A 24,222-nucleotide genomic window follows, 5' to 3' on the forward strand; every position below is an offset into this window, starting at 1 on the left:
AAAAACGCACCAACCATCCATCTCTATACTCTCTCGAAAGGTACTGTACGTATTTGTGTGGAAAGTTTTGGCATTGTTTTAGACCGAGTTTCGGCATAGTTTGCCGCCCGAATAAAGTGTGCCACTAACCAAACGAACCTCTTCTACCTCCGGGCCGGGAGGGGGAATCATGTGAACGAATAGAAGCAACCTCCATACACCACAACGGACAAATTATTGAAAACAGAACAAAAAACGCCGAACAACAAGTGCTGCCGACGGTTGATTGTGTTGTGCTAAATTTTATCATAATTTCTATTCAATTTTCCACCGACCACCGTAATGCGTTTCAAACGAAAAGCGCAGCCAAATAACGACCAGCGGAAAAAACAGCCCAAAAAAATCCAGCAGCAATCATATAGGCACCATCGGCTACGTTGCGTACGGTTCGCTTCTAATGCTTCAACAGATCATTCAACAACAGTGTTCTCTTTATTGTACACAGAGCCGGAACAGCTTCATACCAATCCCAATAACAATCACGATCGGTGCCAAAAGTAGCTCCGAACAATAGGCGAAATGGACACACCGCGAAAACAAAAAAAAACCTCCCCCAAAACTGAGTGAGTGAAAAATAGAGATCGATTCGATCTCGCCTCGACGGATCGATTTGGAAGAAAGGCTTGTAGTATTAAACAAAAAACCATAACACTTTTTCGCTTTTCTTCCTTCCCGCACACACACACAGGCAAACCAGATCGGCCCGATGTGAGATCGTGGGGGGAGAGAAAATTGGTCGGAAAATCAGTGCATGATTGAGAAATTGGGCGGTACAACGATAACAGATCGGCCGACGAGTTTCGATCGAAAAGCACTCAAAAGCAGCGCAGCAAAAGGCGCGACGAAGATCGCGCGTGGAAGCGAAACGCGTGGTACCCCGATGGTTATCATTCGAAACTTTTCCAAAGGGAAGGAAAAAGAAAACGCAGCGATGGAGAGAACATTGAAAACTTCGCCTCAAACGAGTATGTTGCCTGACGTATGAACGGGAGGTCCCGCTTTCACACCTTTTTTTTCCTTTCTGGACCCAGTATCGGTAGGTGTTAGTTTTTCGTAACGCAAAGGAGGAAGATTTCTCAGCTCCTACGTCAATCCGGTGGAACTGTTTTTGGGGGTAAAATGTTCCCGCTCGCAGCTGCCCTCCTTCTCTGCCTCTTGTTCGCTTTCGTTCATTACCACCACCATCACAGGAAAGAGTGAGGCGCTGAACAAACGAGGCCACGCGTACGAGCCAACTGCAAATGCGCCACGAGCTGGCCGCCAGGCCGCGGGAAAGCGCTCAGCGAAGCGATTGAGATTCGATAGGAAATGAAATTAGACGATTATTGTTGTTGTGGCGCTCGTTGCCGCTCCCCGCGCTACCAAAAACAAATCATAACGGTGGTCGATGTTTAATCATGAGCGTAAGTGCGGCCACTTGTGCCTCTTGCCCTGCACTCTCGCTTCGCGCCACAAAACGAGGCCGTGCACGAAATTAGTACTGAACACAGCGCCCATCTGGCAAGACACGGATTGAGAGGGAGAGAGAGAGTCGGCGCTGGTAAGGTGTAACAAAAACAGACACACCATCCCAACTGGCCCAACATTCCGAAGATGGTCAACGGTGCGGCAATCGATCATTAGAGCCCTCCCGAAAATGAGCGCCCCATTGTTGTTATCTCCATCCGCGCGCTTGGTGCGCTATTTGTCCGTTGATCACTTACCTACTTAACTCGATCCGTTCGCCAGCACCGTCGGACACCATTGCGGCCGGTGCACTGCCATCGTCGGAGCGATTCGCCGGGCTTGCCGGGCTGATCGTTTCGACCTCTGAGGCAAGCGGCGGAACCACGGTCGTAGTGACGGCGACCTCATCATCATTATCATCCCCTTCACCCCTAAGCTGGGAGTTAATCTCTTCAGCAAGCGAGTCCTGTTCGAAGGTTCCCTGCTGCTGCCCGGACTGTTCCGAGCTTTGCTGCTGTTCGGGCACTGAACTTTGATCCGACTCGACCGACGGTTCCGATGCACGTGGCTCGGACGATCCGGCCGATTCGCTGGCACCACTGCTGCTCACACTCTCCCCTTCAGATCCTTCTGCTACCACCGAACGGGCGGGAGCAGCGGTCGGAGCGGGTGTCGTAATTTCATTGATTGCAGGTGCGGCCGTGTTCACGATGGTTTCGGCCACTTCCGTTGTATCCTCGCTCCTGTCCGTCTCATCCGATAGCTGCTGCTGCTGACTTGAGGATGATTGCGATGCAGAACTCGCACTACCAACGTCTTCCAGCGTTTCGGCATCACTTCCCATCGATTCTTCGCCAGAGGGCGCTAACGTAGTTCCGGATACGCTCGCCTCCTCGTCCGTATCGTTGGACAGTTGTTCGGCCGTTTCCGACAGGGAGGACGCAGGCTCATCCGCCGCACTCCCATCGGCCGACTGCTGTTCGAGCGTCGCACTGTCCGAGCTCATACCATCTGCCGGGAACTGTTCGAAACGATCGTTGGGTCGTGGTGGAGTTGTCGCCACCTTACTGTTTGCCGCGTTATCATCGTTCGGAGGCACGGTTGTCAACTCCTGCATGTCGTCCGCTGTCGTTTGAGCATCGTTTGGTAGAACGGTTGTCATGGTTTCTTCTGCCTGACGCCGTACGATCACACGGCCCTGTACACAGGGTGGATGGCTAGCGAGCAACACTAGACATCCGGTAAGTGCCACCAATGCCACGAGTCGTGCCATTCTGGACGCTTTTCGATTTAACTTTAGCTCTAACATCTACTTTGTGCGGGGGTTTGCGTGGTGGGTAAGCAAGCACCCTTTGTAAACGTTTCCACTGTTTTCTCACAGCAACACTACTCTACGGGGTGATACAGTAGCACTCGGTGAGGTGCTGGTCATTCTTCTGTCCTCGTGATGCCAATGGTAGTATGTTCACGTTCCTGGGAGCACTTGCCGAAAAGTATTACGAAGAATTCAAACCTGCAAAGAAGAATGGAAAAGTAAAGCGTACCATTAGCCTCTAGGTTCATCAAACAAGCTTTTGCTACAAAACACACAGTGTATCTTTTTGTTGTTGGGCATTTGTTTCCATCCAAAGCGAACAGACTTAACGGGCAAAACCTGCAACATGACCGCCGTCTGCGTGTGTCCGCAAGGCAGGGTCCGATGACGTTCACCCCGTTCGAGGCAATTCATTTTTTCCTATGTCAATTTTCATCTCCCATGACGAAGACCACAACGACTGCATCACAACGATCCATCCGTCCATTTCTCCGTTCAATACTCTATCCCTCTCTTCCCACAGTATCGCGTAACATTTACTTACATCCGTGCGAAAGTAAAACCGCCAACCGAGCATTATTATTACACCATGTCTTTTCCATCAGCATCCCGATCATACCGATCGACATCTGCTTCATCTGCCGATCGGCGTTTCGCCCGTGTCGGGTTCGGTTGACGCGGATCCCAGCATCACCCATGGCAACAAGCTCGGCATCCCATTACGAACGATTTAAATGCCGTGGCGGGATCGAATGTTTTCTTCGCATTACACTTTCACTGCCGTCCATGTAGGCAACAGGAACGGGGAACATTAAACAGTACGCTTCTTCCATTGATCGATTGCGACGACTTGGACGGTCGTGTGTTTGCGGCCTACCTCGAACCACCCCATGTGCAGCCAGGGATCGTCGGTACGGTCAATGTTTCTCCAACCGGTTACGAGATGCACTACTTGTTTAGGTGTGTCCCAGGGTTTTTGTACCGTGTATCCGGATGTTGGTTAGTGTACGGCTCACGGACGTCCGACCGTGCCACGGTGACACGTTCGACCCATGTTTACTACGAACGACGGAACTCCATTCATTGAACCGTTCGCTTTCGTCATAGAAACTTGTACGCTTTTGCACTGATAGCGACCCTGGCAACGGTCGAACGTGCCAGTCTAGACGGCTGAAACCTTCTCCACGATCAAGACGCTTCCAAAGCGTTTCTTCATCATTCCAGTTACAGAATGTGTAAAAGCTTTTCAAAAGATGATAAAACAATTTGGTGACAACAACTGTACACTGGTAGCGTCGTCATCAGCATGTTCATCGTCGCCGGCATCGTTACAAACGCTTGATCTGGATGATCATCGTTCCGCTCTTTACCGCGGCCTACTCTGACAACGGTGACAAACGATGGATGGCGGGTAATTGGGGCCATACACATCACACACACACACACACATGCGGCCCAATCAAAGGAAATCTCTCTGTCGCTCTTTACCGTGGTGTGGAAAATTAAAGTACGCTCTACCGCGGCCTAGCGCTTGCTCGTTGGTGACAGACGAAACGTGTCATTACAATTTTTGCCAGTCGAAAAATAATTTCGCCACACGTCAAGTTGCTTTTGTCATTCTGCCAACTCTCGAGCTTTCCGCTTTCCATGTGGTGAAAACGTTTTATTTGACACCGTTTTATACAATGATTGCAGCTTTCGTATAGCAAGCGCGATGCTCTGAACCGTGTCATACTACCCTGTTCTATCACGGTTGCTTCATATCCTCCGAAACGACTGTCTGCACCATAAAAAGCTAACAAAATCAGGGCCCATTTACTACCCCTACATGGACTAGGTAGAAAACAACAAACGAATTCCAGCGTAGATCGAGCCACGCGATGATTCGGTGCTTTTTAAACGATCAAGATCATCTCTGATGAATGTGAAAAGATGAACTTCTCACACATCATGAAAATGTATGCTGCTTCTGTCTCGAATATAGTCGATAGCATCTGCGAGGCAGCATACAGGTAAGTGTTGGGTCGTTTCCTTCAGGACCACACATCTTCATTATCGTCAACCGGCGGCCAAGCCATCTGGAGCTAATGGTACAGCAAGTAATAGAACGCACATTAACCATCGCCTAAAGGTGTAAAACTCCCCGCGAACGGGGTAGAGGAGGTAGAAACCTCCACACTCGTCATCATTAGTTGGCTTTCGGTTTGATGCCGTCGGAACAGTCTAGCGTACCATCGGATGACAAATGGCGTGCATTATTAGCATCGCGTGCCTGTGTGGAAAACTCACACAAAGCTCCGCCAGTTAACGCACGCTGCTCGAAACTGGTCCAGTTTGGCGGTTTTCTATTTAATCTCTCGCAACTCCATCTCGCCACGACGACGTAGGTTTATTTCCTAGTGCAAAGTAAGGGAAGTGAAGCTGCCCGTTTAATCGGCTTGTTTCTTGCCGTATCGTTTAAATCATACCTTTCTTCCTCCTTCTGCATCGCACACGAAGCAGATGCTAGACAGGCACGTACAATTGAAAATCAAATAAAGCAGTTTTTTTATTCACACTCTCACCTCAGCCAGCAATGGGAACGAAATCAATCATCCTCGATCGTTACGTCAACTTCCCCCGCTTCGTGCCGATCTTCAGGTGACTAATTATAAATCCATTTGGCAAACCACAATTTTCGCGTAAATGTATCATCTTTCGCGTATGTGGAGGAAAAAGCTATGCTTTCTCTATGTAATGCTGGTGAAGTGTTTTTTTATGGATTCACATAACCCACCCCGGGCGGACATCTGTTGCCTGATTCGATTGATTTGCTATCCGACCGATTTTCACCTTGCCGTTAATTGTTGGCTCTCCTTGCGTGATGTCTTTACTGTACGCGGTGGCCATCAATCCACACTAACAACAACAACAACAACGATGACGGCAAAGACACGACGGTTTCCCGCCCAATCTTTAATGTTGCTGTAGGTGCAAACGCATATGAAATGTTCGATCCGCGCCGGACGGTTTTCTAACGCCTCATCCTGCTAATGGAATTTCGACACTGCACTGTTGTCCTACACAGCAGCCGTGTGTCTTTTGCGATCGAAGAAAATCGAATCCGTGAAAACAAAAGTGAAAATTTAAAATGCGAAATTCGGCATTGAGGCGTGTTGAAAGTGGGCAATTTTACAAATCCGAAAAAAAACAGACAGGAGACAAAACAAAGAGGAAGGTCGTGCGACTGGGGGTTCTTTTAGGTGTGTGTGTATGTGTAGGAAATAAGTCTTAGTTTGAAGGCAACGTTGTCGTAAATATTGCAGAATAAAACGCAGAATAAAAACAAAGAATAAAAAAAATTGAATCTATTGAGCTAAAGGAACTACCAATGACTTAGCATAAATAACAACTAACGAGTTAGAAAATACATTTATTTTAACATTTAAGATCAAATGCTTGAGTGCCCAATATCACTCTCGACATTGGCAGTCCTCTCAATTCTTTTATCTCTTTTTTCACGTGGAACGGTCCAAAACATTTATTTTCTCTTTGTTAAGCTGTTATTTTACATTATAAATGTGTTTAAATCACACGAGGCAAGCGATTAAAAGTACCCTCCGAAGCGGCATTCCAGTGTATACTACCTGTTCATAACTGTTTTCACAACCGAAATCGAACCGCCACGAACGACAACTGAAAGTGTAGGGAAATGCAACATCTGGATCAAATAACACACCTTGCAACTAATAGCATATTTATGACAGAGCGGCCGTAAGGGACTCAAATATCATCCCCGCGGTTTCAGGCAGAATGCACCGGCAGCACTGGCCGTGTCGCGCTGAGCGCTTCATGTTCGTGCGATAGTGCTTTTATGGTGCGCGCTTGATGTGTGCCCAGTATAGCACACCAAACTATTAAGTGCAAGCCTAAATCCAGCTTTCGTTAATAGTACCGGTCCGTTTCGAAGGTGTCTCGGGAACGGCGATTAGGGGATGAATGCACGCTTTAAAAAGGGTTGTGAGAGCGCTCGGCTCTCGGACCGCCTTTGTGGCCTAACGGTTGCAGGCTGCATGCAACGGTGACACACTTTTATCATTTTTAATATGTTTCATTCCGTGAAAAACAAACTCCACCCCCTCAGCACCACATCACCCTTTGAGGGCTTTGTTTTGTAGCTGGACCGAAGCACAAAGAACTCAGCACAATGAGTAAAGAATTTAAATGAACAGCACACAACAACAAAAAAACCCAACACATTTCAATCAAGACGTTGACTCAAGTCGTTTGACTCAAATTTGTATAGCGAGTTTTTTTCTTTTTGTGTGTCTGCGGATAAACTCCCACGGTTCAATACTGAGGTGTAGTACCGCTGTGGTGCAACGTTTTTATTAACGGCGTATTAAATTCCTTTCTACTGAATGGGCAGGGCTACCCGAGGGTATGCGAATGATTGATTCATATTTCGCTGATACAGGTTCATTTAAATTGTTTCTTCCATTTCAAGTAGAAAAATAATATTTTAACTAACAATTTGAGAGTTTGAAATGAAAATGGTTTAAATTTAACATGGAGATGGCGAACCACCGAATAAAAGAAGACATTCAGCGCCGTTGTAGCACACGAATATTATTGATTAGCATTTCTATCGATTTTTAATGCACTCTCTTCCTACCCCTGGGCCCTTTTATCATTGCTTGCAGTATCCAAACAAAACCAAGCTAAACTTTCTCTACCTCACACACACACACACGAGCTGATATTGTAAGTGTGTATACCACCCGCAGTGCACTCTATGCATAGCATTTGTTTGTTAATTTAGTGTGGTTCATCACCTTCCCTTTTAACTGCAGTGAAGTAGTACAAAAAAGAATTCAACTCCTTTTCCAACACGCACACAAACACATACGCCACATTGTGGAAACAACGATCCAAATAGTTACCCTTGAACTTTCAAACGGGACCGGTACACGCGTCCCGAATAGCAATCGCGCATAAACCGTTCATGCAAATGTGTGCGCGAACGGGGCCGCTCGATATCTATGCGGCGATTGTTCGGTTCGAAACCCACACCGCTACGAAATAAACACAAACTTTCAATGTCACCAAACGGATAGCGGCCGAGTAGTAGTAGTGGTTTTTTAATGTTTACTTCCGATCCGGAACCACTTTACATCGATCAGACACCGATCCGGTACGATCCGGGGTGCAGGTGGTTGAGCGCAAACGAAAAGAAGCAAACACAAAGACAACGATAACAACGCAGCATAAGAGAAGATAAGCAGGTTTAAACGGCAACCCTTACACTGTATACACTGTACCGGCCCAGCAGCAGCACCAGCTGATTACCTCGAACGGGTCATTAGCAGAAGCCTGTTCCGTGCGTTTTTTTTTTTTCCTTAGCAACACCATCAGTGACTCTTAGTACGCTCGAGGCGCCACTACCGCAACACTGCTAAGAAGAAAAAAAGGCATAGACCTGAGACGCGCGTCAATGAACGGAGAAACGGCAACGAACCGTCAAACCGCGCTGGCATTGACATTGACAGGTTAGTGAGCGCGACGCGAGATGGAAAGGATCCGAAAAAGGATGGCGAATCGAAACCAATTCAAACCTGCACATCGCGGTGCAATGTTGGAGCATGAAAAACAACTAACCGAGGGTATGCAGGCTGTTACTGGTTTTCCATTTCCACCCGGTGACCGCTGCATATCTTCCATTCCAGTCAGACATCTGCTACACTGAGTGACAAAACGACACACGCGTGTGTGTGCTCCGCATATGGTACTATCGAATATCATCACTGGCACGATCCAGCAGGCACATTGTCCACACTACTTCCACTGGCCCTACGCGACGTAGTGAGTGAAAGTAGCCCAATTATTAATAATGCACTGTGGACATCATCCCCCCGCCCCCAACACGTTGCCAGACACGTTGCACCAAACCTCACCTAGTACGCTCGAAAGAGAAAGGACCACACCGGGGGCCAGTCACGTGAATCGATATCACGTCCAGGCGTTGAGCGCCAACGAAAGCGTTGAGGAAACATTCGCTTACACACGTTGCGGTTGACGCGCTGATTTTGTTGACGTGCAACCGCGTTGAGTAAGAATATTGAAAGCAGTGGTTTAAGCAGTGTTCTAAAATATTGCATACAAAATGTAAAATTGTTTCATAAAATGCCCAAAAACTTCAAACTCTTGCCTCAAGGTGGCTAACAGCGACAGAGAATCAACGTACGGTTGTTTTGTCAATAGCTTTACGTCCCAATGCCGTTTCGCTCAACCTAGCTTCAAGTTACCATGGAGATGACCTTCAATCATCGCCAACAGCGGTAAATTACGATTCAAACTCAACTTCTTAAATCAACGAAATGATCAGATCACAACTGGACGTAAAATGCTATGTTTATAATAACGATGCTTCTCATTATTGGCACACTAGCTCTGACTATGGAAAATAGAAGTCACACAACACCTCTGGCCCGTTCCATAGACCAACAATATAAAGCCGCTCAATTCAAGCTTCAGGAAGAGTGCGCCGCTTTTACGCTTCAGTCCTTGTTTGGATTTACATCGTTTAGTAAAGTCTCGTACAAAACAAGGGTGACCTATTGGGTTGGTTATTCTGATGGTTTTAATCAGCTTCTTGGGATACAAATGCACACACATACACCGATACAAATAACACACACACAAACACATATCTTGCCAGTAAGTGACGTTGTGTCTGAGAATGCAAAACGTGTCCACTGTACATGCAAATAAGTACACAGCTCGAGCTTGTCTCGTTATCTCAGGCTTCTTGCTGTGGAGGCGAGCTGGAAGTCGGGCGACACGGGATTGCGACGATCCATATTTGTGTGAATTAATAATCAATCAACAGGCAATTCTATTACACGTAACACAATAATGTGAAGGTGTGAAGAAGTTCACTCTGAGAACAAACGAGTTGCAACTATGAATACATACCGTTTACTCGAGAGCTTGACTTGACTTGATGTTTTGCTTTATTTTAACCTAAAAACATATATTCTCGCCTTGAAACGTAATTAAGTGCTCTATGTTTAGCAGCTTTATCTGGAATTCACCAGTCATTAGGTTTACTATATAAAGCCGACACCAGATTCTTCCTAACAACTTGATGTGAGTCGATTTGATCGAATAAGGGTACATAAAAAAGCCACCATCATTAAAATTAACGTTCGATCTGTTACGGTACTAGGTCGCGCTGCTATAAGCGCGCACGCTGAGTAATTATCGCCGGCATTTGCTTTCCACCACCCAACAAACGGCGACCTCCGCGGTGATGAAGAGACCCGAGACGTCACTTCTCAAGGCAGTATTGCATCGGAACGCACCACCGTACGCTGCACCGCGGAACCGCAAGCGCAGCGTAATGGAACGCATGCAATTGCACGCACAATTACAACCACTGACCCTGATTAGAAGCCGAAAGAAAGATGAAAGAAGTACGATGGCAAGGGGAGCTGGTGAGGGGCATTGATCGAAATTGCGTAAAGGTTTGAGGCGGAGCCTCGCGGGAGATAGTCCACACACACTATGAAGAGCGAGTAGTGCGTGAAAAGTACCTTTTTCTTGTAGAATAACCACTGACCTTCGAACCATTTAGACTCTGTACATAGCACATCGATGGGAACACGCATCCGATGCAAATTGCAGTTGGGGCGGCACCATCGCTCGTCGATCACGTGGATTCGATTCGAGTCAGCCGATGAGTTTGTGCGCACGCTAAACAACGCACCAACGCACCAACGCAGCAGCGGCAGTCTTCTTGTGCGCAGCTCATTAACACAATTGTTTCCCTCACCTTTTACCCATGGGCGTGCACGCGAGATGGGCCGCAGATTCACGCCCGGCGCATTGTGGCTTAAACTAGGCACACCGAGTAGTTGGCGTTTTTTATGCTGTGTGTTTGTGTATTTTTTGCTAGTGACTTTAATTTGAAACCGTTTGAGAAAAGAATGCACACAAAAAAATGTTTTGTTTCCCGCTCGGCGCTTCACGGCTAACGAGACTCCCAAATAGCCCGGGACTAAGGAGGTTAAGGTACCTTGTCGTGAATCAACGGGCCACCCCTTCAACCCATTGGTGAAAGGGCAGAGAGGCACAGGAAAGGCATAAATGGCTGTTTAGTAAAGATTATGCGTGGCGCCGTAATGATGCGCGCTTGGTTCTTTACAGTACTGCACTGAAAGGGAGGCCGTGTGGCAGAGTCGACTGCATCCCATCCATCTCGGGGCCACACTTAGTACCACCAACGAAACCATTCCGAATCGATTGCACCCGGCTTCATACTTTCTGAATGAAAATGTTGGCGCCCAGTTTGGAGGTCTGTGGGTCAATTTTTCAAACCGCTTAATTTCGAGGTCAGCGCACAAGCGGAGCACGGAATATCATTTCTATGACGGTACGCCGGATATCTGCGTATGTGTGTGAGTGTCTTTTCCTTCGCTTCACTATCCGGTCGAGTGATGTGAGGGGGAAGATGTTGAACACAACATGACGAAGAAAGCGCTTGCAAAGGAACTTAGTAAAGAGCACCATCCTGTAAGTATGTTGCCGTAATTAAGCTGTTTTTTATGCTTCCACACTTGTTTTGGTGATTTACTGGAACAACGAGAAAAGTCGACGACGATCGCTCCATCACACACAACCGATCTTCCACAGCAAACCATTTTGAATTCGTGTCAATGGTGACGCCGCGCAATCTACGATAATGACACTAGCCTTACCGAATGATTTATCGCACCCCGGTTTTTCGTACCGGTACACTCGTTTGCCAATTATCAATTGATCGAATGGGCAGCACATCGAGGGACATCGATCAGCCCCGAAGCGCAGGTTGTTGGGTCGATACAAAGGCAATCGAAGGTAAACAAATAAAAGTGCCAATCGATCCAAAATAGATCAACGCGTGTCACGCTGAACCTGGTAGCGCGTAACGATGGACACAATCGATGACATTGACGCGAATGATGGTCGCATTCCATTCTGGTGCGATGCGATGCGTTGTCCGCATGGTCCCGCCATGAATCACCGCCACGTCGTCGCTGCACCCGTTCGACAAATGTGAACGGGGTACAGCTACATTTCGCTGGCAAAAACTCGTTCCAATCTCTAGTCCAGTCCGTTTCCAAAACGGAACGGGATGATTTCTGAACGCGATCGCATTGTGCCATGTCGTCTAATTACCACCGCTGCATGCAACCGATCCATCGTTGGCTTAGCTTGATTGGATCGGATTGATAGTTTCCGGCGTGTGCCCTATGGGGAGGTTTCGGTTTCTTTTGCGCAAACATTTTAACTTTGAACCAAAATTGCCCCTACCCTGTACCCGTGTCCCCAAACGGAACCGTTCAAACGTGCTCGGTCAAGTTACTCGGTCAGCGAAGCGTCAAATAGCTGCATGCCGTAACGTGCTGACTCGCAGCGTTCAATCGTAACGATCACTGTTCTGCGACACTTTTGCACAGCACGAAAAGCGATTGCGCTCAATTGAATTGATAGATTATTTGTACACCGTTATAAATGCATCATTTACCTCAGCAAATAGTGTGGATCGATCGAGCAGTCTTTACGTACGTAGTTTTCTAGTTTTTAGCATTAAACTTCATGCGTTAATCCTCTTACCTGTAACGAAAGAAATAATAAAATAATAAATTAAAATTTAATTTAAAAACGTTATTTCTCTAGCAAAAACACAAGATCATCAATCCTACCGCTTAACGCTCTTCTCTCCGGAAATGGTATCCAATTAATATCCAAGTTTTATTGATGTTCAAGCTAAATCATTAGGGTAGCAAATTTATCGCATTCTGTTGATTCAAAACCTGACCTTAGCCAAATCGAACGGATGTTGCGGAACGTCTCGTAGGCTGTCAAACGTGATGTCGAACAAATTATATCGATTTATAAAACCAGTTTCTAGTGTCGATCTTCATCTACGTTTCATTTCATTCCAAGGTCTTTATTCAATACTCTAGGACTATGTTAACCTTCTTCTCTAGCTACATCACAAAGTGTGTTTTAAGAAAAATCACATGTACCACAACCGCGTATAACGGGTCACGCATTATTAAGACAACCTTCCAAAACCAGTGCAATCCGGTCTCAGTTTCACTCAATTCGGGAAGCTACCAACCAACCTCACTAGGACACTGGTTTAACAAACATGCCACACTTAGCCTAGAATTGTCTGGCTGAGCTGGAACGGGTCAGATCTAAATGACCTTGCCGAACCAGACGTTTCCCGAAATCAAATGGAAGGGCAATGGATTGTGACATTATCTCTGGCTTTTCAATGAATTGTTAGGGTTGAATTGCTGAATTATTCTACAAACACACACACACACACACACACACACAAACCCGGGTTATAAACCGGAAATGAAGTCCACTCTAAAAATAGGTCCCCACTTCGTACATCCTAACTGTAAGGGCTTTGGACATTGTACGAAATAATAAAGTCAACAATATAACCATGATACTGTGTGGAGTCAGCATGTGTCTACGAAGGCAGTCGCACCAAAGGAGAGGATCAATTTTGATTAGAGAAAATTAGGTAACAAGCGTAACAAGAGTACGCACGGTGATTGCAGCCACCCATTTTGCTGTAGTGTCGTGAGATTAGATAATGTGAAGAAACTGCAAACAAATGAAGAACCATTTCATCCAAGAAGATTTTTCACTTTTTTTTACTTTTGCATATTGAATAACTTGTTTAATTTTTATCTTGAACCACCATCAAAAATCCGTACAATAAATAACATCAAACTCTTCCCAACACCGCAACATTTGCCCATGACACTTTCGATCGACTTTCCTTATGATTTACATCCATATTATTGCCTTCAGTACATGCAACCTGAAAGCACTCGTCTCATTAGGTAACTAGCCCTCTATTTGCTTCCAAACAAACAGTTTGTTGATGCAATAAGACGCGGGATGATCAACAAAAGTCTGATGTAAATTCAGATTGTCAGCGATAACGTCCAAGAAGAGAGCATTTATACGCCCACCCCTAACCCCACCCTCCACAAAATGCTACAACATAAAGACTGAAAAGATGTTGGCGTGATGGGAGAGATGTTTCCCACGCGATCACTTGTTGTTTGTAGACTACTTATGGTAGAAGCTACCTGCGTGGTGAACATCTCTCTGGTTCGTGATCGCATCTTGCCACGAATCTCCACGAGCGTGTCATCACGCATTCGGACATGTAAATCGGTCAGCACAACGGTCACTGCTGCTACTGTTGGGCTGATTATTAGGATAATCCACACCGTAAGATTAGAAATTTGTTGTTTTCGATTTGCAACCGGGAAACAATCGCCCCTAACGGGAACATGCCTGGTCGATATACACGGAAACCTACCGCAACGGCTCAGCTCAGCTTAATTAACCCACATTTACACATACACCCATATTCACGATCTGGAATCCGTTTACCGATATGTTAGAATTTTCCTCCCCAAACACGCAAAACGAGCCCTCATCGCCTTATTGCCAGTTCAGTTAGCCGCTGTCTGGAACACAGACTGGAACAGCACTGGTAGTAGCGCAGACTTTCACTCACACTGCACTGCAATTCCGTTAGCCCAACGTGGTGGTCCGAGAGCACGTGGTGCACGAAGGTCTACGCCTGCTTGAATTGCATTTTCAATTGAATCAACGGTAGCAAACGAGATTGCTTCATCCAGAGTACACCACCGACGTCCGTCGCGCTATTCTGAGCTTTGTTTTCCCTCATACACTGTGGCGTGGCCACCGTTCACACTCCTAACGCTCGAACGATGGTGCACAGACACCGTCACTTATCCACCACCGACTGCTCGCGCTTTGGTTTCGATCGTTGCCACAGCTGTGAAACTGGCGGGGTTACACCTTCAACCGTCTCGCGAACCTCGCGAGCATTCGCTCAATCTGTGCTACAGCCAAGTAGCGACTGGATTTCTTACCGCCGTTCCAAACACAAACACGGTGCGCTTTTCGCCGGCGAAGGGAGGCAACAAGTTCTGTGTGATCACGCTACACCACTCATGAATCGAATGGAAAAGATCGAAGGAAAAGCCCAATATGGTGGTGGTGGCGCGTGTGCTTTGTCGGGCGTGGAAAATAAACAGGAAACAAACACAAGCGCGCACGCGCGCACTCAGGGCTGCCGAGCTTTGACCAAACCACTAAACCATCGCTAACCACTAAGAAGGGAGGCGGACGTATACTAGGTATCGATCAGCACACCCGTGTTATGTGATGGTTGCGGTTCTATAGTTGTGGTTTTGTTCGTGGCCGTGGTTCGATGAACCCCCACCAAATGTCGGGTTGGGTAGCTTAATTTTTAACACATTTTTCAGCATTTCGGTGAATGGCGGAAGAAATTCTTCTGCGCTGACAGGCGCAACCTGTTAGCCATACCATTAGGTTTGCGTACGCTTTGCTCCACACTGATGCAGTCACATCAGATTTAATGAAGCGATCGAACTAATTGGACCCACGATAGGTAATGGTTGTTTGCGTCGAAGTGAAACGGTTTGCATTTGCAGTATCTGCATGCATCTTGTCGGCAGATCTGCACCAGTTGGCTTATAAGGAATTCGACATACATTATTCAACAAGTGCAATGATTTACTTCTACAAGATCTACGTGAAGTCAACCCACGGTGTGCTACTATTGCATAAATATTCCTTGAGCTTTCCTATTCAACGGAAGACACGTTGAATGTCTCGATAAAAGTATCAGCTCAACAGCTACAATTAATCTACAACAGAATGTCCTACAAGAACTCACACCCCATTAGCACAATAAAGATGGGGAACAATAATTTCATGGTCACTACCCTACCGTTCTGCCTACACTGCTTTACTTGACACATTGGTGAAGGTTCCCAAAAAAAAACCTTCCATATGGTCACTTCACTTAACATTGACCAACTAACGCTGTAATCTCTTCAAGGTGCCTGCTGTTCATGGCTTTACCGCGATTCGCACGAATTTCCAGCCCACGCTCCGCACAATCAATTGTCAAACCGAGCACGACCAGACCGACCGGGATAAGGACTATGTCAACAACTGCAACAAACGTAGCGATTCTGCTTGCCCAAGGTTTCCTAATCGTCCCGGACTTTCGATGTTACTCATGCTTGCGCGCCTTCACTTCTTATCACGTCCAGCACGTTCGCTCACTCTCCCTCTAGATGCGTGTACTGATACCGATGCCGGCGCTCAATTGGACTTTTGGAGAGCACCCACAATCTAAACATTCCCCCACACCCTCGTAACCCTGCCCCATCGTATGTGCAATCCAATCATTCTTATCAGTGAGATAATTTTTGAAGTGCACCAACCCCCACTAAGCACCGGCATTGGAGCCATGTGACGCAAGGGAAAGATGGTATGATGGTCGGGCCGTTTCTGTCGTACCAACAGCACATGCAGTAAGCTGTGAACGGAGGCCAAGGTTTGCTGACCCAGCTCACATGGTCTCTAAATTCGACACCTTAACCTGCTTCCCGTGCGATGAGAATAATGGAATGTAACTAGCGCCTAGCTACTGGAATGTAACGTCCAAAAAAGCAAAACCCCGTTCATTAGCTAAGAGGCGCGTTAGTGCCAGAAACCAAGCTGCCCTGCAGACATGCAATCATATTCGATTGTCATGGCGATAACAGCGACCCATCACAATCAGTCTGCAGCTATGTTTTCCCAGGTTTTGTTTTGGGCCATCTGTCAAAAGATGATTAATTCATTGGGACCCACCAACCCGTCGGTGAAGTGAAGCTTAGCCGCTGCCGTGAGAAGACGCCACGGGTCAGTCAACACCTACAACAGTGCTGCTGACGGGGCAAGCGAACTCATTTATGGCAACTGGGAATAATAATAACAACTCAAATTTACGACAAGACATTAAATTCTTTTTTTTCTCTCTCTCTTATATGTACATCTGCTTTACAAATTTGTGAACACTACTAGCCTAGTGGCTACTGGAACTGCCGACGGTACCAAACATTTCCAACGATTCATGCAACATGCAAGAGCACCAGCTGTTTTTTAGGAAGAAGCTTTAGAATGATTTAACAATCTCAAAAAGAACATTTCTTTTCTGGTATGTTATTACAGTTTTAAAACCGCTACACCAAATACAAGCAATTGCATTTAATTAAAAGTCTTATAAATAATCCTACCCCTCCTTCCTTTCCTACACCTTCTGCAAAAATAGATTCAAATTCCGGCACGGAAACATTCTAATGCTTATTGTTTGGCGTACAATCCACAAATGCTGACACCGTAACACGATCCTCCACCTTTCCGAGGCCCATGCTGCGTGGCGATCGTTAATCCTTCTATGTGAGCTTTTGACAGCGCATGAGCAGCAAATCCACCTACCCCAACGGATGAGAACTATTTTGCAGTGCTCTTGTCGAACCGTGTAGACTTTGTTTTCTCAGCTTCGACATCTACCAGCCCAAGTTTCCCAACATCCCAGAACAACGAGCTAACCACCGGGCAGAAACACCACACTACGAATCCCCAGGCCACTTCCGAGCGGCGGCACAGAATGTGACAAAAGCGATAGGCCGCAAACACACTCACGCGCCTTCTCCAAAAGCATTCCTTCTTCAGCCAAGGGTTCTGTTGTGAAAAAAATGTGCAACGCGCCCGGTTCAAGGGTAGAACTAGACGACCTGGGCAAAGCACATAACCGCCCGCCACTGGCAGGGCGACAGAGTTTGCAACACACTACTCCGCACACTGCAAACCGCACATGCTTGCGCGCACCTGGGTGTAGTTGTATCGATGGAATTATTATGATATACACACGGAGGCGACGTGCCATGCTAGGTTGTTTCGTGCCGATGTGTGGCTGTGATTATGAAACAAGCACGCGCAACGACTTCAGCCCGACCGACGGGAGTGATAGGCGACATGAACTAGGCTCCAATTCTCCATCGATTGGTAAAACTGTGCGCTGTTTGGTGGAAAAACGTTCCAACGGGAACCGATGTCCGGCGGGTTTGGTGTAGGTCTCCCTATGGTTTCCACTCTATAGCCATCTGTTGTGTGACCTGATTTTTCGCTCCACTCTCCGCGTGGAAACAGTTTGTGCCGGTGTGTCGCTGTTATTATGACCCAAGCACAGTCCCAGGAGCAGTGCACACAAGTGGAAAAAAGTAGATCAATTTTCCTGCAGCGAGTTATGGTTCGGGCGAACCGGTTTTCACGGTTGCACTGGCCTATGACGCTGCGGATGAATTCCTCTACGCGTGAGAGGAAAACTTGCTAGTTGATCTCGGCAATGTTTAAAATAAATTATTTCCTGCTTGAAAGAAATATGCACTGCTGAGCTATTGAAAAGGATTGTGAGCAATTCTTAACACTCATGTATCTTTCTCTAATACGTCAATTTTAACACACAAACCAAACGGTGGTAATAGATCTAGCGTTGCTTTCTAGCAGCTTCTTAGCACCTCTCGTGGTAGGAATTGCAACGGCACAACAGAAGCGCTGTCCGGAAACATCAACTTCTTGCGCTCCGGATGAACTAACAGTCCGCTCACTATGCGCATCAAAGTAGACGCCAAATGGTTTGCGGCCATGAGGGCAAGAAAAAGGAAAGATTGTGACGTTAGTTACGATGCTCCGATGCAATTCCATTTCCAAACGATAGTAAACTGTTGCTTGACATTGGGCCCGTTTTGCTGAGAGGATGCGATGAAACGACTTCTTGCAGTTGGCTTTTCTTTCTCCTCTTTCTTTCCATTAACTAGGTCGCTGCTGCTGCTTTAGAGGGCATTTTGCAACAACTTTCTGCGAAGTTCTTGATAATCTCACCTGGAAGCAAACACAGAGAGAGAGAGGAAGATAGCAGCGGATAGTTTTTATTATGGCAAGTAGCAAAAGTCAGCTGTAAGTTCCAAGCTGTACGTAAAGGGAGTTTTGAACTGAAATGGGGAATGGGGAAAACCTTGAACATTAAAAATCAAAAATTATTTAAATATGTATAGCTCATTTGCTTAAGGTTTGGTTTGCCCTATTCTGCTTTGTTGAGTACTTATGCTTACAACAACGATCATCTCTTCTATTACTATTACTATCATAAAAACTATTAAATGATAGCTATTACTATCATAAACAACCTTAAGTTTTCTATTCATTACAATTTGTTTTTATTTTTCTTACCCAGTACCAAAAAACGCTAACAACCCATCGTTTGTCATAGTAAACGTTTACTTCCCTAATTGTTCACACCTTGTTCAAAGCTTAACTGCATTCAAATGATGCAACCCTATGTTGTCCGATCCTCCATACCTTGTGTGTCATGCAAAACCTTCATTTTTTGCATTATTATGTACAACACACAGCGTAACATGCACGTTACACATGCCTTTAAAACCGGGAGGAGGCACACAATGGAATGGTTTCTTGTCAAGTTGTAGCTTGCCGCCTCCCGTTTACTATCACCATCCATCCATCCATCGTACACGAATCCAGGCTATCCTGTTTCGGAAAATTGAAGCTACCCATTAACGCTGACGGCACACAACCTACGGCCAAAGACTGAAGCTGCAAGCATCCATTTTCGTTTCTCTTTCACACGACACAATCTTTGAAAAATGAAGAAATCGTACACGAGGTGTGAAAAAAAAAACAAGTAAAGCTTAACTAAAAGTAGTACTAATCACAAATATCGGTTGCTTGAGGGATGAAGAAGTTGCTACTAAAGACACCAGTAAAAACGCGGGAAAGGCGGAAGCTATCTCAATCGTAGGAAGGGTTATATGAAAATGAAAGTGAGGGTTGTTTTTTTCAAATTTCTGCAAATTTTTCAAACAAATGAGCAAGAGGTTTGCTGTATGCGGTTTGCAAAAAACTGTACATAAAGTCTTGTGTCACTATGTAAAGCTATTGTTCCCACACAATTGAATCGATCAACCAAGCCTATTCTTTACAGTTCATCGTCACAGTTGTTTATTAAGCTAGTGATCGGTTTTTCGTTCCAGCATTCCAGCATTCCAGCACAGAGTACCAACAACCAATCCCCATAGTTTAAGTTTAACTCTTTCTTTGTCAATCAGGATTTTTTTGGGGTGAAGTAAATTACACCTTCAGTCACTTACCGAAATAAAGGTAGTGGCAGCAGGAAAGGTAAAACAATATGCTTCACTCGAACGGTCTCTCGAACGTTGTCTCTGTCTGGCTAACGACATCGGCTTGCTTAACCAACGTGGCAAACACACGCCCAGAAGCGGTAATGGCCCAACCTCCAGGCAACCCATGCAAAAGCTCGGTTGACAGCACAAATGGTTGTTTAAGCATCTTGGTTAATCCCATGCTGCAGGGTGTGTTGCTGCCACGCGTTTAATCGCAACCGAACAACCGATTTGCTTGCCCAATTCCCTCTCGGTGTCGTCGTGCTCAACTACTGCGGTACGGTAATAGATGAGGTAGCCCTACTGAGCTTAGTATACATACGTACAGCAAATCTATTCCACTTCCCAACATCTCCATTCACTGCTCCAATCCGAATCCGAAGAGACTGATTTTTTGGAGTTCTTTGTTTCCGTTTACTAAACAAACAAAGACTATATGTGTATACTAAACAAATGTTGACACATATATCCGTAGAAACAGTAAAGCAAATAGTGAAATTGGTTCCGTTCAAACTCAACAGCAGACCATAGCATGGAAGTACTTTTCCCAGCAATTTCCGGTTCCGAATTCCTCCAAACGAAGTCGAAAAACGAAGTAAAAGTGACACGGTTTGATCGCAGCAGAACTTCGAGGGTAAACGAATCAAAATGGGCTGAATCGATCATGCGTCTGCAATGGGGGACATTGCATATATAATCCCACACAGACAAGCAGCACACTTTCGTGTCACCAAAGTCTCAAAACCAAACACGAAACCCGGGCGACTCGGTCACCGAAGGACACCGGTTAGTGTATCGCCGGTTCTCAGGACTGCTCTGCTTCGAAGTGCTCTCATTTTTTTCCCAAGCCATGCACAATCGATAGAATGGAAGGCCATGTGATAGACATTGCTGGAATGGAAATTTCCACCCACCAACACAGCATATGACGCCCCCCGAAAAAGTGGGCAAAACAAAAAGGAAGATCAAGTAAAAAACAGCAGACAAACCATTCCGAATGCAACACGCAAACGCGATAAACGCCATGATGACATGAACGCCTACCGAGCGTTAGTCGGTATTGGTAAGAGAGTGTAACGGCCACCAACTCCGAGGGGCCTGCTTTTGCAAAAAAAAAACACTCTCACTGTACAGAAGGTTGATTATTTCATCATTTCACTGAAAATACACTTGACGTGCGCTCTAACGGGAGGGAGGTAAAAACGACCAGTACCCGATACCCTCTGCACTCCCCACCCGCGATGTGGTTGTACTACGCCGACCCAGATCTAAAAGCTTTTATGTGCTGCCACGGTATAAGCTGCGTGTTTTGTGAACGGGGGAGGATGTTACACAAAAACTGTGCTTTTTGTTCGTGTCTGGTAAAGGCCTTGGCAAGAAAAAGGATTTCCTAATGTCCAAGTCGGATGAATAATGCTGTGTCGCTATCCGTCCACTTTGGCGTTGCCCTTCAATCGCTGCTGTACCAGTCACCAGTCAAAGTTGGTGAGCTGGCACACCATAAAAGAAAAACTTCTCCTGATAGGATCAAAAAACCTGCCCCAACACAATGCAACTGATACAGAATCTAAAACACCGACCCCCAAAAACCAGCGCTCTAAAAATGGTTTTGAGTTACAAAAACACAATTACATGTAGGCGCCGCATTGTGTTGGTCAGTGAAACACACGAGCGCACGAGTTTACGGGACGTTTCCATTCACGTGTTCTTTGCCTCAAATTTTAAGTATCCCCTGGCCAGAAAGGTCTTATCTACAGGGACGTGCTTTACCGGTTAATCATGCTAAAGATCAGGTCACGCATTTATCTGCGTGCGTCCCTTTGCGTTTGCGTTCTTTCAGCAAAAATAGTTGGCAAAATTCTACGCAATGTGGTAGAAACAAACGATATCTTAAACAGTTATTCGCCTTATCGGGGAAGCCACCCAAAGTTGGAATCGAGTATGTGATACAACACGTTCTTAACATGCCACTTTTGACGCTGGAAAGAAAATTCCCGAGTTGCAAAAATTTTCGTGCTGTCATTTTTACAACATCCACTTACGCAAGAATTTAGAACAAAGAATATGTTCAGACACGAACAAGGAAGACACGAGGGATGCCACAATCCATCGCTCCGATGAGAAGGGGCGCGCGTAATCTTACGCAATCGTAAATTTGTGCAAAAATGTCTGTTATGCTCGTTTCACTTCCGTGATAGCCTTGCGATAGTGAGTTTGTCTTGGTGTCTGAGCATTTCTAATGTCTCCTAATGCCGTTTCCAAGTGGTACCAACACCGACCTTCGCATCTTTTTGAATCCCGGACGGGGCGACAATGATCGCTCTAAATTGGACGGAATTATCCCCAATCGAGCTCGCTGCCCGAGAAAGATCAGCACATTGGAGTGCAAAATGTGCCCGCCCGGCATATCAGTATAAAACCTGTACTGATAGAGTACGGACGGAATGGTTACTCGGCGACCAACGATGTCGATCCACAGATCCGAACGGATACGGTGTGTAACCCTGCTGGTGCCGCTGCTGCTGGCGCTCTTCCTTACGGGTGTCCCGACTGCCAGTGCCCATCAGTGTTTCTGTGGTGTGCGCCGAGCGCAGAACGAAACGATCTACCCGGACGTACCGATCGAACCGGGTGAGTGGCCATGGCACACGCTCATCTACTATTGGTCCGGCTCGCGGCTTGACCCACCGGCCAAAATCTGCGAGGGTGCACTCATCGACGAGCGGTTCGTGCTGGCCGCTGCCCACTGTCTGACCGTGCGCGGCAGTTCCGATGGCGAGCTGCTGCCCTCGGATCAGCTCGTTGTGCACGTCGGCGTTGTGTCGGTGCAGCAGGATAACGAGCGTTCGCGACGGTTCCAAGTGCGCAATGTGACGGTGGAAGATGAGTCGGACCTGGCACTGATCGAGCTGCAGCTAAGTGAGCCGCGAACCGCCGTACCGAAGCTGATGCCCGATTCGAGTGCCTCCAGCGACGAGGATGGCAGTGGCGGTGGTGTCGATGTGTCGGAAAATTTGCTGCCAGTGGTGGCTGATAGTGGCGGTTGGAAACCAATTCCAGTGTGTCTGGTCGATGCACTCGATCTGACCACCCTGTATGGCACGGAAATGTACATACTGAACCAGAGCCAGCGGAATCGCCTGGGGGGCTATGAGCCGGTACGGTTAATACTGAACGAATTTCTGCTCTGCTCCGGATCTACGCTCGCCATGAAGTCACGGTCGATCAATGGAACGACCGTTTCCTTCACCATCAAAGGTAAGTCCCGTGGCGGGGTGTGCTGGAAACTTTAGCCCAACGACTCACTCGCTCTGCTTTTAGATCTCAACCTACCGAGCAACGATAGGGGTACGGCACTATACTTCAAGCACCAGGGCACGTGGAGCCTGCTCGGCTTTACCGTGTCCCGGGCCAGCCACCAATGGACGCCCGGTTCCGTCTGTCTGCCGAACGATATCATTTCCTTCGATTGTCTCTATCCGGCACTGGACTGGGTGATGGAAAACTTTGGCGACACCAACAGCTAGGGCTATGGATGGTGGAAAAGTGCTATTGTGTGTGGGTTTTCGACCGACCGATCGGTCGGTACTGGTGCTTGCCGCCCAAAGCCTCTGGTGAAACAATAAATAGCGATTGTGCCATGCGGAGGGTCGCTATACCACTCGGTCGCTAAAGATCTTCAATGTGCCTGCAGACGACTTCCTGCTTCCGAACGGTGACTATTTAGATGGAATTTCTTTACTCGCCAAACACGGGGGTTAGGCATTTCTATGTCAGTATGTTCGACCGTTCCCAGCTTGCTTCCCAAAACCTGTGTCCGAAAACGGAAATGCAAATTTCTCTTTCAATTATTTGACCGTCCGCGTTCGGCTTTTCGCTTTTTGTTGCTTCTCGAGCTTTCGAACACGTTACGGAATGGATTAGGCCGGAGGGCTGGCACTTGTACAATGCAGTTGGTCGAACCGGTTGGATGGTTTTGGGGTTTACTTTAAATCCCTTCTACTTGCACCTTCAGGTCGTGAACTATTATTTTCATTAAAGGGACTACCAGGTAAGTAACTGCAAGAAAGTCAAGATTGTACTGTTTCTGCTCCTCAGTTCTCACGATTAAACATTTAAGACCAGTAAATGTTAGATTTCAGCTGCCACTTAAGCAAACAATTTAATGACATTTTTCGGGTTTCACGACTATTATTTAAAAACAAAATTTAATACCTAACCCTTGATTGTTTGTAGCAATAATTGATGTTATGATCAATAATTGATGAA

At 46.5% G+C, this 24,222-nt stretch overlaps 2 protein-coding genes across 9 annotated transcripts in view; one reads left to right on the forward strand and one right to left on the reverse strand.

Moving 5' to 3' along the window:
- Nucleotides 1–24,222, reverse strand: part of LOC121590777 (serine-rich adhesin for platelets) — a 53,717-nt gene that overhangs the window by 7,876 nt on the left and 21,619 nt on the right. For 7 of the 8 annotated variants that reach the window (XM_041910763.1, XM_041910764.1, XM_041910757.1 and 4 more), the window contains one exon: nucleotides 1,743–2,998. In XM_041910763.1, the coding sequence (XP_041766697.1) occupies nucleotides 1,743–2,794 (1,052 nt within the window). In that variant the 5' untranslated portion in view covers nucleotides 2,795–2,998. Of the gene's footprint in view, nucleotides 1–1,742; nucleotides 2,999–12,347; nucleotides 12,437–24,222 lie in introns of all 8 variants that reach the window. The other variant, XM_041910758.1, reaches the window with a different exon arrangement.
- LOC121590780 (serine protease 27-like) lies at nucleotides 22,356–23,737 on the forward strand. The gene is made up of 2 exons (XM_041910768.1): nucleotides 22,356–23,211; nucleotides 23,275–23,737. Exons 1-2 carry the CDS (start codon nucleotides 22,398–22,400, stop codon nucleotides 23,478–23,480), a joined length of 1,020 nt encoding a protein of 339 aa, XP_041766702.1. The 5' UTR covers nucleotides 22,356–22,397; the 3' UTR covers nucleotides 23,481–23,737.

This window comes from Anopheles merus, chromosome 2R, assembly GCF_017562075.2.
Source record: "Anopheles merus strain MAF chromosome 2R, AmerM5.1, whole genome shotgun sequence".
Taxonomy (NCBI): Eukaryota; Metazoa; Arthropoda; class Insecta; order Diptera; family Culicidae; genus Anopheles; species Anopheles merus.